The 12,991-nt window shown below is 40.1% G+C and overlaps 2 protein-coding genes across 2 annotated transcripts; both read right to left on the bottom strand.

The window, feature by feature from the left end:
* Window positions 1-3,991: 3,991 nt before the first annotated feature.
* LOC150029113 (uncharacterized) lies at window positions 3,992-5,728 on the bottom strand. The gene has a single exon (XM_090297941.1). The coding sequence runs from the start codon at window positions 5,726-5,728 to the stop codon at window positions 3,992-3,994; it is 1,737 nt and encodes a 578-aa protein (XP_090154067.1).
* A 183-nt stretch (window positions 5,729-5,911) lies between these two features.
* On the bottom strand, window positions 5,912-6,925 carry LOC137809362 (uncharacterized). Its single transcript, XM_068610485.1, has one exon. It carries the CDS (start codon window positions 6,923-6,925, stop codon window positions 5,912-5,914), a length of 1,014 nt encoding a protein of 337 aa, XP_068466586.1.
* Window positions 6,926-12,991: the final 6,066 nt, after the last annotated feature.

The following is a 12,991-nucleotide window of genomic DNA, read 5'->3' as shown; positions in this document are numbered from 1 at the left end:
CACAAGTAATGCATTAATTATTCTACATAATTAAAAAATATGATATTATAAATTTTACTATATACTTATTTTTAAAATAAAACATCTAACATACATTTAGTTTGCAAACCTTTAGATCAAATTGAAATCCTCACCCAAACACATCTATGTTTGGGTTATAATTCAATTCTCCTAAACATATTTCATACAAGGTTGATATTTGTTGTATTTCTTGTCTTGCTCCAAATATACTTATGAAAATCTTCTAATGACAATTAAACATGGTAAAAGTTTTTGAAATTTCTATGACTTAAAGGCGTTTGCTTACATCGTGTTTGTTTTAACGTAAATATTATAAGACGATGATGAAAAAATTCGAATCACTTTTGTTTAGATCAAGAGTACTTAATATTAATTATAAAAATAAAAATAAAAATAAAAATAAATATTATTTTTTAAATTTGATATAAAATTAATTTTTATAATTATAAATATTATTTTTTAAATTTGATATAAAATTAATTTTTATAATTATAAATATTTAAATATTATTTATTTTTATTTAATAATTTTTTATATATAGATAATGTTAATAATTCGTATTTTTTAACCGACATATCCGATACTATAATAGATTATGGGTCCCTCTTGATATTAAATGATGACTCATGGTCACACGTCTGATCTTCAATCAACATTGATCAGCAAGTTAGTGGCAAATGGAAATCACATGGCTCTCTCAAGACGATAAAACCTTACTGGAATTCTTCAAAGTGTTGCTCAGCAACAAAGCTTCTCTCCAGTGGAAACTAGAAGTCCAAATGGTCGGTTACCTAGATGGTCTAGTGGTCTCTCAGTGAAAAGCAATACTCACGTCACATTACAAGTTAAGAGCGTTAATCCCGATTAGGGGTTATAAAGTGTAATCAAATGTTCATTGGGGTCTGCCTTAATCCTTCTTATCGGATGAAGTCTACTAGAATAGTATAAATAAGAGGGGTTTCTCACGGTGAAAGTTAATGTTATTTTGAGATTTGAACTAGACACTACAAAAAAAATTATGAAATAGAAACCAATTTTAGAGACAAAAAATAATTAGTTGCTATAGTGACTAAATTAGAGACCATTTTAAGGACTAAATAAATTTTTAGTTTCTAAATTAGTTTCTATTATTGTTAAATGGTTTCTAAATTGGTATCTAATTAGTAACTAAGGTTTTTGCTACCAAATTTAGAATCTAAATAATTGGTAGTTAAAACCTTGGTAGCTAATTAGATACCAATTTAGAAACTATTTCACAATAATAGAAACTAATTTAGAAACTATTTTTTTTTAGTTTCTAAAATTGTCTCTAATTTAGTTACTATTGTAACTAATTATTTTTCTCTGTAAATATTGGTTTCTATTTTATGATTTTCTTGTAGTGAGATCACTTAAATTAACTTTATCTAACTTGAACGTCGGAGTGTATCTTTACAGGTACCACATCCTCTCGAACTTCCAAGAAGAACGATCAGAGTTTAAGAGAAGACAAGAATAATTCGGTAACTGCGATTGCGCTCCGACGCTCAAGTCATCAATGTTTCCAAGTGAGAATTCTCTGATAGTATGAAAACGTACCTTTTTTCCCCCTCAGACGTCTCTTTTAGTAGGTTGACTTGGGTCTTGGTCCTGTGGGCCAGGGAGTGGTCCAGAGGATGTGCTTCGACTTAGTCAATGGTCGTTGTAACTGCTTTCCACTTCACGCGAAACAATCGTAGTGGATTTAATTAGATTTAATCGACGTAAACCACCCGGTCGTTCGACGCCAACCGGTACACTTGCCCCCCAGGCTCGAGGGCATGGATGACCGAAGAGTCGTATAAGACGCATGAAACTTTTGGGGTGGTGCTCGCTAGTTGGCATTATTAAATGCGTGGCAGAGATGTGACGCATGGCAGGGTTGCGATTTCGAGAGGCTGTCCCATCGTGATGCTTTTAACGGCGAGGATTGCGTGTCGTTTCATTTGCCGAATGCGTTTAGCCGTTGGATTGGGTTTGATTTGACGGTGCTGGACGAGTGTTGGGGTTTTCTTCTTTCACTTCTCACCCTATAAATACTGCTTCATTTGAACTTTTGAGGGTTTCTAAATTTCACTTGCTCTTAGTCTTACATTGCTTGTTCCGATAGCCGAGTGCTGAGTTTGTTGCCCGTGTCATTTTCTTCATTCAAGGTTAGTCATGCCTTCTTCTATAGAGTCTTCGAATGTTGTAGATTCGTCGATGACCCGTACTGCTTCTAGCGGTGCGAGTCAGTCGTCGGACGGCCCAAGCTATGATTGGGTTGATCCGTCTGTCCTCCAAATCCCTAGTAAAATAAAGTCTTCGGACGACTTAGATGAGTTTCTTGCTGTCCATAAGAATTTTCTAGCACCAGATTGTTCGACCGAGGCGTTGGGTGTTGATATATGTGGTGTGACCGACCGTGTCTGTCACGGTCGGGAGAATGCTCCTCATGACTTTTTCTTTGTGTATAGTACTTTCTTTTCCCACTTGCATATGAGTTTTCCCTTTGATGACTTCACTGTGAATGTTCTTAAGATTTTGAATGTTGCACCGACCCAGCTGCACCCTAATTCGTGGGCCATTTTACAAGCCTTTCGAATTATCTGCAAAATATTTGGCCTCACGCCGACCGCCGAATCATTTTTATACTATTACAACACTTACCCGAGTACCCCGGTAGGTTGGTTGTCGTTGTCTAGTCGTCCGGGGAATGTACGTTTTGCCGCTTTTACTACTTCTTATAAGAACTTTAAGGATTACTTTTTTAAAGTGTTTGTCGAACCGGACGGCCGGGACCTATTTTATAACGCCGATGGGAGCACAAAATTTCCATTCCATTGGACAGAGAAGCCCACCTCCCTTGACCATCGGTTTTGGGAATCTTTGTCTCCCATCGACCAAGAAATTTTGATGGTTGTGAATCAACTACTGTGTAGACTTCCTACGCGGGAACTGATAGCCCTTTACGGGTCGTCCAAGCAGTGGGCGGACCTAAATGGTGAGCACCTTCTTCTTTCGGTCGTTCAATATTGTTGTGAGCATGGATCCAAGTTTGAAAAAAATACATGAATAGTTTGAAAAGGCAGGCAAACAAAAGTAAGATAGCCACCATCGCTGGGATTGTGCCACGACCGATCGAGCAGGAGGTCGTTCCGGTCGAAGTTGTGGCCGCTCCCGTTCAAGGTAAGAAAAGGGGGCGACCGGCCAAGGCACCCCGCAATGACGCTCGATCTTCATTGGGCAGTCCTACTAGTATGTTGGGGTCGTCCGTGAGGGTGGCCCCTACCATGCAATTTGACTTGCGCCCCGAGGACGAGGATACCTTAGCAGCCATCCCCACCTTGGATTTAATTGAAGAAATGGTCGAGCTGCAGTGTCGCGCGACCGTGGTGGGTAGGGCCATCGGGGATGAGTTAAAGAGAGTGAAGACGGTGTCGATTCCCAAATTGAAGTCGCAACTTAGTGAATCGACTGTTTCATTGAAGGATGCTCTGAAGGCTGTGGGCGAGGCCCGGAACGATGCTCGGTTGGCTAGGGAAGAGCAAGAGACCTTGAAGGTTACACTGAATGAGGTGACGGCCGGACGAGCCGAAGCTATTAAAGAACAAGAAAAATTGGCTACTGAGAAGGAATCTCTCCTTGCCCGAGTTGAACAACTACAAGGGTTCATGCTAAGCATCAACGAACAGTCCTTCAGACAAGGCGTTCGACAGGTTGCCTTTTTTCATGGGGTGTCGTCCGACGATGAGCGGTACGACTCGAACATGGATGTTGTGGATGGCCGTCTGATGCCCCTCGGAGATGAGGAGGCCGAAGAGAATGATCAAACCATCCATCCTGTAGCTGAGATGTCCCGTGGAAATGACGTTATACAGTCGGAAGAGTCGGTGCAACCGGATGATACCCTTGACATCGTTTGATATTTCCATTACCTGGGCCCGGGGTGTGGGCTAAAGACAATTAGGGTTTAGGGTTTAGGGTTTACAAATGGCCAGGGGGATAGGATGTAGTGCAGGTGTTTTGGTTTTTGGTGTGATAAGGTGTCGAACTCCTGACACTTCACACATTTTTGAACGTATTCGGTGCAGTCTCCCTGCACGGTCGGCCAGTAGTATTCAGCTCTTAAAATTTTGGCGGACATAGTTCGTGCTCTTGAATGGGTTCCGCATATCCCTTCGTGTAACTCGGTCATCACATAGGTGACTTGTTCTGGACTAGGGCATTTTAGGAGGGGACGGGAGTACCCTCTCCTGTAAAGATCTTGGTCAATGAGTATGTATCGGGCGACTTGTAGTTTCATTGTTTTCTCCAAGTGTGGATCGCATACACCATCGGTAAGATATTGTTTTATGGGAGTCATCCAGTTAGGTTGAGTGTCGGTCGCCATGCATTCTTCGGTACCAACACTTGGTTTAGCAAGGGTCACGTGTATGACCGACCGGTGGACACCTTTCTTTTTTAGGGTAGCCAATCTTGATAGAGCGTCCGCCCGAGTGTTATTTTCCCTCCGTACGTGTTGGAACGAGATTTCTTTGAACCTGCTTACAAGATTTTTCACAAAATGAAAATATTGTTGAAGTAATGTTTCCCTTACCTCATACTCCCCTGTGAGTTGTCCGACGACTAGACGGGAGTCGCTCTTACAAGTTATATTTGTTATCTCTAACTCGATCGCCAGATGTAGACCTGTGATTATAGCCTCATACTCGGCCTGATTATTAGTAGTTTTAAATTCAAACTTCATGGCTTGTTCGATAACAATCTCTCTTGGTCCTTCAAGTACAACTCTCGCCCCGGACGAACGACTGTTCGATGATCCATCTACATATAGTGTCCACCGGGGCATTTCTTTGGTCGGATAGGGAATGAGTTCTGCTGTGAAGTCAACAAGGGCTTGGGACTTGATGGCCCCCCTAGGTTGGTATTCGATATGGAATTCTGACAGCTCGACTGCCCAACCTATCATTCGTCCGGCCAGGTAAGGCTTGGTGAGAATCTTCATAATGGGATAGTTAGTCTTAACTATAACCTTGTGATTCTGGAAGTACATCCGCATCCGTCGTGCGGTAATGACTAAAGCTAAGGCAACTTTTTCGACAATTTGGTACCTGGTCTCCGCGTCGTGCAAGACTTGGCTGACGAAATACACCGGTCGTTCCTCCGCTTCAATTTCTTGTACTAGAACGGAACTCACTGCTTCATTGGAGACAACGAGGTAGACCACAATGGGCTCTCGTGCGTTCGGTTTCTGGATGACTAGTGGGGATGCCAGAAATGTTTTTAGCTGTTGGAAATTCTGTTCGCATTCAACTGTCCATTCAAACTTAGTCGTTTTCTTCAAAAGTTTTATAATGGGTCTCGTTCGTTCGGCAAACTTAGGTACGAATCGAGATAACGATGTAAGAAGACCGACTAGTCTCTGAATCTCTTTGAGTCCGCTGGGACTTCTCATTTCAGTGATTGCCTTGCATTTTTCTGGATTAGCCTCTATGCCTCGATGGGTGAGCATGAAGCCCAAGAATTTCCCACCTTTTACGCCGAACACACACTTTTTCGGGTTCAAACGCATGCGGTATTGACGCAAGGCTTGGAAAACTTCTTTTAAGTCAGAAATATGTTGCTCGCAAGAATCTGATTTGACGACAATGTCATCAACATATACCTCCACGTTCCGACCGATCATGTCGTGGAACACGTGATCCATAAGTCACTGGTATGTGGCTCCGGCATTCTTGAGACCGAACGGCATGACTTCATAGAAGAAATTATCGGAATCCGTTCTAAATGCGGTCTTCTCTCGATCACGGTGGTACATTTGTATTTGGTTATAACCCGAATAAGCATTAAGGAAACTTAGGATTTGATGACCGACCGCACCGTCGACCAGTCAGTCGATTGTAGGTAAGGGATACGAGTCCTTTGGGCATGCTTTGTTAAGGTCTGTATAATCTACACACATTCTCCATTTTCCATTCGCCTTTTTTACCATCACCACATTGGCTAACCACGTTGTGTAGTGGGCCTTCTGAATAAAACCAGCTTGAACTAGCTTGTCTGTTTCCTCCCGTGCGGCTTTGCGTCGTTCTTCACCTAGTTTCCTTTTCTTTTGAGCGATCGGCCTGTCCTCTTTATAGACAGATAACCGATGGGTGATAACATCTGATTTTACCCCTGGCATGTCTGCAGCGGTCCAAGCAAAAAGGTCAGCATTTTTTGTTAACGTCTTATCGATCACCTCTCGGTCGTCCGGCTTGAGAGATGTCCCCATGTGTGTCTTGCGATCTTTGTCACGGAGGAATATGGGTTGAAGATCTTCCCCTGCTTCCATCCGGGGATCATCCAGCCGAGGATCCATATCAACTAAAGCGACTAAGTGTCTTCTAGATTCTCTTCCTTTAGAACGTCTTTCTGGTGACCGGCCTCTTCGCTCTGTGGTTCGGTCGGCCGACGTGGTATAAAGCCTTCGGGTTGGCTCCACCTTCAGGCTAGCTACATAGCACTCTCGTGCTATCTTCTGATCTACATGTACGGTTGCTATATCTCCATTGACCGAGGGGAACTTCATAGCTAAATGAGGGGTTGAGACAATGGCCTTCAGCCTATTGATAGATGGACGACCGAGCAAAATATTGTACGATGTGTTGGCGTTGACGAGTAGGTATCGTATGTTGATGGTCTTACTGAGGTAGTCGTCGTCGAATATAGTGTATAAATCGATAAATCCTCTCGTATCTACACTTTCTCCTGAGAAACCGACTATCTGTTCGTTGTAGGGTTGTATCTCTGCCTCTGGGATCTTCATCTTCTTAAATGTTTCCCAGTAAAGGATGTCGACCGAGCTACCTTGATCTACTAAGACTTTTGCGATTGCGAATTTATCTATCTCCACAGTTATTACCATGGGGTCATCTTGAGATGGATCAATTGCTGTGAAATCATCGTCGGTGAAAGTGATTGGTGGTATGTGCGGTCGGCGTTGTGTGGAGGTCGAATGAACGGATTGAACTGCTCTTAAATGTTTCTTCCTTGCTGAATTAGAACATCCTCCACCTGCAAAACCACCTGCAATGTAGTTAATCTCTTGAGGGGGCTGGCCGAGTGGTACCGGTCCAGCGATTGTATTGATGACCGCGCGAACTTTCTGTTTAGTTCGACTCCTACGCTCAGGACTTTCACTTTTAGGTTTCGTTCGTCTAACCGGACTTTCGCTTCTTTTCCTTCTGTTTGAACGATAGTGATTGTCGCAGGTTCAGTTGTCTCTTCGTCTCGAACGTTCTCAGGGATCATGATCACGCTGGGGTGACCTGGATGCAGTAACGGTAGTTTTCACGAACTTGCGGAGATGACCGGCCTGGACGAGCTCTTCAATTTTATCTTTCAGTGCTTGGCATCCTTCGATCGTGTAGCCGTAGTTACGATGGTACTGGTAACGTATACTGGTATCGGCATTGGGAGGGGTTTGCGACTGCTTTAGTGCCGGAATCAATTCAATCTGTAGTGCTTCGTCTAGAACCTTACCCCTTGGTACAATCAAGGGGGTGTAGTTGTGGAAGCGGGGACCCCTATTGGGGCGATACCGATCTCGGTCGGTCGACACTATAGGGGGACGAATCCCTTTGCTCCTGTCCGTGTTTTCAACATGCGTCTTTCGATGATAATCAATGTGTTCTTCTATCTGCATGAACTTTGTCGCTCTTGTTCTTAATTCATCCATATTGCACGGGGGCCGTTTGATAAGACTTTCAGTGAACCTTCCAGGCAGTATGGCTGAGACCAAATGATGCATGGCTATGTCTGGATTAAGGTTACGAATGCTCATACACACTTTGCTAAATCTGTCCATAAATGTTCTTAAAGATTCTCCCCTTTCTTGTTTGACATTAAGGAGGGACATGGAGGATGTCCGATGAGGTCTACTTGTGGCATACTGTGTAGTGAATTTCAATTCTAAAGCGTCGAAGCTTGTAATGGAATTGGGTGGAAGGTCAGAGAACCATCCGAGGGGGCCTTCCCTGAGAGAGGTGGGGAAGACTTTACACCACACCGTCCGATCAGTCGTGTAAAGGGTCATTTGAGTTATGAATATATTCAGATGTTCGTCCGGGTCTGTGGATCCGTCGTAAAGATTTATCGTTAGGCCTCTCCATTTGTCAGGGAGAGGGGTGGCTATGATATCATCGGTGAACGGATGGCCTCTCGGGTTTGCTACCCTGTTTGGGGTTACCTGCTTCACACTCTGATGGGTGTGCTGAACGAGTGATGTGGGAGGCATAGTTTGGGCTACTGTTTGGGCTATTGTCTTTGTTCCTGACTGATGTGGTGGTGGAGAAGGCGCACGCGAATGTCCTTCACGCTCAGATTGCTCGAGTCTCTCCATCAATCTTTTGTTCTGCTCTTTCAGCTGAGCTATCTCTTCCGCATGCCGCTGGCGTTCCTCTTCTTGTCTCTTCTTCTCTTCGTCTTGACGTAGTTGATCAGTGACTCCCTTCTGGAGCAACTCCTGCATCTGAACCTGGAGGGTTTGGAGTATCATCCTATGTTCTTCCGTGGCAGTATCATTGTTGTTGTTCGCCGTTGAACCCATCCTCGAGTGTTGGTACCTCTAGGTCTGGGAATAGTGATTACTCGGCCCCACGGTGGGCGCCAATTGTACCTGTATGGATATTGGGGACTGAGTAATGTTGATCCACGTCGATACAAGGTGTCTACTTCACTCTTGATTGTCCTATTCTTCAAGTCTCCTTCTTCTTTGCGTGCCTCGGTCGGCCGGTGGGGGTACCTGCGATTGCGCTCCGACGCTCAAGTCAGCGATGTTTCCAAGTGAGAATTCTCTGATAGTATGAAAACGTACCTTTTTTCCCCCTCAGACGTCTCTTTTAGTAGGTTGACTTGGGCCTTGGTCCTGTGGGCCAAGCAGTTGATGGTCAGAGACATGTTTAGTGGTTTCTGGGTCGTGCTTGATGGTGTCCTGAAAATTAGGGGAGTGGTCCAGAGGATGTACTTCGACTTAGTCAATGGTCGTTGTAACTGCTTTCCACTTTACGCGAAACAATCGTAGTGGATTTAATTATATTTAATTAGATTTAATTGACGTAAACCACCCGGTCGTTCGGCGCCGACCGGTACAAGTACCACACCCTCTCGAACTTCCAAGAAGAACGATCAGAGTTTAAGAGAAGACCAGAATAATTCGGTAAGGAATATTCGGTCTCGAAGAAATTGTAAGAATAATTATTATTATTGTTATTATATACAATTACATGTTTACGAATGCAAATTGCTTATTTGTTTTGAAGATAAAATTATAACGAATATTAAATTAAATACACTAGTTATGGCAATAGGAATACAATAGCATAGGATTATAATTCTTTCTAATTGGGGATACGATCGATGGAGTGGAGCTGTGTCATTGTCAGCAGTGCTCGAAAGCTTAACTATTTGAATTTGTTATATTGCAGTGCTCTCAGCTCAGATACATGGAAGTTACGAGTAGTACCATATACCTTTTTTCTTATAGCTAGTACCATATATAGCTAAAATCTATAGAAAATAACTTTTTTTGGGTTAGGTACTTGTTTTTCAATCTATCATCTCATCACCTTACTTCACACCACCCTTTTCCAATAAACCTTTTAATTATTCTGCACGTTTAGTATTCAATCTTATATTATGTGTAAGATGTCACTAGGTCTATACAATGTCTTTTGAACATTATTTTTATGAGAATTCATATTATCAACACATATTTAAACATATTTGTTCTATTATCGGATGACTGAATGGTCGAATAGTTGACAACTTCCTAATCTTTTTTAATTAAAATAAAATCCTACAAACGTTGATGATTTAATATTAAACTAATTTATCTACGAAACATGATTATGATATAATTTAACTTTCTTTTAGATTCTACGAGCTTATGATAGTAATGATCTAATTAAAATGTATAAATAGTAGAGATCGTCAAACATTATGTGTAACTTTTCAACTTTCACACATGCAGATTTGACTGATAATAACTTGAACGTCAGAGTATCTTTACAAATTTTTCCATAATCATTTAACGGAAACAGAAGGATTGACTGGAAAACCTCGAGACCTGAAGACTGAGAAAACCAAAATCAGAAGATAAATGAATCACACTAAAAGAATAATAGTAATTTTTAAATTTTCTAAATATGCAGTGGCCATGCTCATTTTCTTTTTCTATTCTACCAAATTAATATGGGTAATAGATTATACTTTAAAAAAAAACAAAATAATAGTAAATAAAACAAAATTATACTTTTAAATCGACATGAGAAAGTTAAAGAGTGTAATTAGAATGGGATTAAAATAATAGTTACGTTTTCGTGGAATTGCAACACCGTGGTACATGATTAGTGTTGGAAATACATGATTAAAAAAGAGGAGAAGGGAGAAAGTGCATGTACATACGTGGTCCTTTCCTGCATTCAGCGCACAGCACCTTGGTTTGTCTATTTTGTTTTCCTTTAAAAATTGAAGCATTCTGTGTTCCTCAGCAATCATGAAACGTGGTCTCACATGTGAAATTAAGAGCGAGGAAAAAGAAAATAGTGACGGCTCATAACCAAGTTGCATGTATTTGTGGTATATAGAAGATGTGTGCAAGTTGGTGTTAAGTGTCTCCTAGCCTTAATTTTTTGAATTGTGATGACTAAACTGAAGAGGCACAGAAAGATGTGAGTGAGAAGTTTTGGTGTATGGAATTTAGTTCTCACTAACACAGGCCCCTTTTCTTTACTTTAGCTAGTGGCAGGCAATTTCTGATAGGTAAACTCAAGGTTTTGGCTCCAATAACCTAATTCACTTGGCATTAATCACAACTAAGAGAGAATCAAAATAATTAAATGTAGCCACGTAATTAGTGGCAAATAAAGTATTAAAGGCTGCTACTTTCCATCTTCACATGCTTCCACTTGGCTGCCCTACTGCTATGCTACCCTAAGTTTCTAACAACACTTTTTTTAGAGTCAAAACAAGTCAATTATTTACAATTAATTTCCAACTCACAAACACAAGTATTATGTTGTTGTCTTTTCTTATATTAAAATATATAATTTCATTTATGTAACCGTGATAACACTTGTCAAGATCAGAAATCAAATGTCCACTCTATTTGTTTCGGTATCTCACCCCAATCACCAAATAACATGTACATAGAACAATCATATCATGATTAATTAGTAAAGTTTAATTTATATAATGTTTTATCTCCTATTAAAATTTTAAGTAAAATATACTTATTTTACAGGTTAATTTAGCAAGTTATTATTAATCCATTTGATATCCTGATTTTTCTTCCCGTATTTTCTGTCTTTATCTTGTTTTTCTTTTTCTTTCCACATGTTTATGGTGTCTTGTTAGTTTCTAACTTTGATTTCTAATTCTTCTTTAACTTTTTGTGACTTATCTCCTTGTTCTAAGCAACCATCATTTTCTTAATTGAAACATGACATGTATAAATGAGGGGAAAAGTAAAGATTGAGAAGAAGGAGGGTAGAGAGAGAAATGGTGAATGTGAGATTAGTAAAAGTTGGAGTGTGATTAATTTAATTTTGGCATTGAGGAACAGTGAATGTGGACCAAGAGTGTCGTGGCTGCATCAGACACGATGTCAGAGGAGATTAGGAATAGGGAGAGTTTGGCGTTGCTCATGCCATTGCCTGTCTGTCTGGTGCCTCCTCAGTGACTGCTGCTCCAAACCAAACTAAACAAAACAAAAGCAATGCACATTCGCCTAAACTCTTCTTCTCCTCCTTCCAATGTTTCCAGCCCATTCTGCCTCCTTCATATGCCCATCTCCCTCAATCATATCTCTCTCTCTCTCCCCTACATTATGCCACCAATCAACCACTCTTTTTTCAACTTCAAATCAACTCAAAAGCTTATCATCAAAAATTTACTTTTTATTTCTAAAGTTATCTCATGAAGATGAATAATAATCTTTACTAGTGTAGCTATATATATTTAAAGTGGTTCTAGATATCTAAAACTGATGGTATAATGGTTGAGGTGTTGGTGACTATGTAGCACAAATATGGATATAGACACTGACACGACACGGATACGGACATAGAGATATGTCTAATCTCTAAAATGTAGGATACGGAAACACGAATCTATATATTATATAATTTTGAATTATATAAATTGAAAATAAATATTTATATGCAAAAGTATGTTCTAGATTCTTTTGGGAGCAGGAAGATATTTTTCATGATGGTTCAAAAGAATTTGTTCTTATTTTTATAATCATAATAAAAAATTTTACAATAAATTTGTATAAATTTGAGTTTTTAGAAAGTTATTGTATTTAACCGTGCTAGAATTTTAAAAAATCTAACAAATATTTTTTTGAATTGAACACTTCACCGATAAGTATCCTACGAGTGTCGTATGAGTGTCAACACGGATACGTGTGTCCGACAAGGATACACCATTTAAGAAGAAGTGTCCGAGCCTCATAGGTTGGTGATCTCTTTGTTCCTTTTTTTTTAGTCTTCTTTCTTAATTGTTGGTGTTTGGTCGGGATTGACCTGAAAAAGGTACAAGTAAGTACTTTACAAAGTGTATATCTGTAAATTGATCAAAATATACTTTACACCTCTCGTTGGTCATGGATACTTGTTGAGATAGATTGAATGTTAGTTATCGATGTGTACTGTGATCCCTGGTTCATACAAAGATATATTGGTACATAGGTATACTGTATATATGAAGAATATCTTTTAGTTAATTGGTATTTAACTGATTTTTCAAAAATACTTTCCACATAATCTGTAACATGATTATGACTCAAAAAAATTTAATAACTATTGTTCCTCTCATTGATTAAGTGCCTTGAAATATGTTTTAAGACGATCGATGAATTACCAAAACCATATAACTGACTCATCGAATACCAATCAGTACAACCAACATTGTTTTATATTAGTGGTGA

The sequence above is a fragment of the Phaseolus vulgaris genome, chromosome 2 (assembly GCF_051622355.1).
Source record: "Phaseolus vulgaris cultivar YP4 chromosome 2, ASM5162235v1, whole genome shotgun sequence".
Classification (NCBI taxonomy): domain Eukaryota; kingdom Viridiplantae; phylum Streptophyta; class Magnoliopsida; order Fabales; family Fabaceae; genus Phaseolus; species Phaseolus vulgaris.
Note: the sequence above shows the minus strand (reverse complement) of the source record. Positions and strands in the feature narration are given on the sequence as shown.

Coding starts and splice junctions, on each gene's coding strand:
- LOC150029113 (XM_090297941.1), bottom strand. CDS start 5,728: ATGGATCACGTGTTCCACGACATGATCGGTCGGAACGTGGAGGTATAT.
- LOC137809362 (XM_068610485.1), bottom strand. CDS start 6,925: ATGGTAATAACTGTGGAGATAGATAAATTCGCAATCGCAAAAGTCTTA.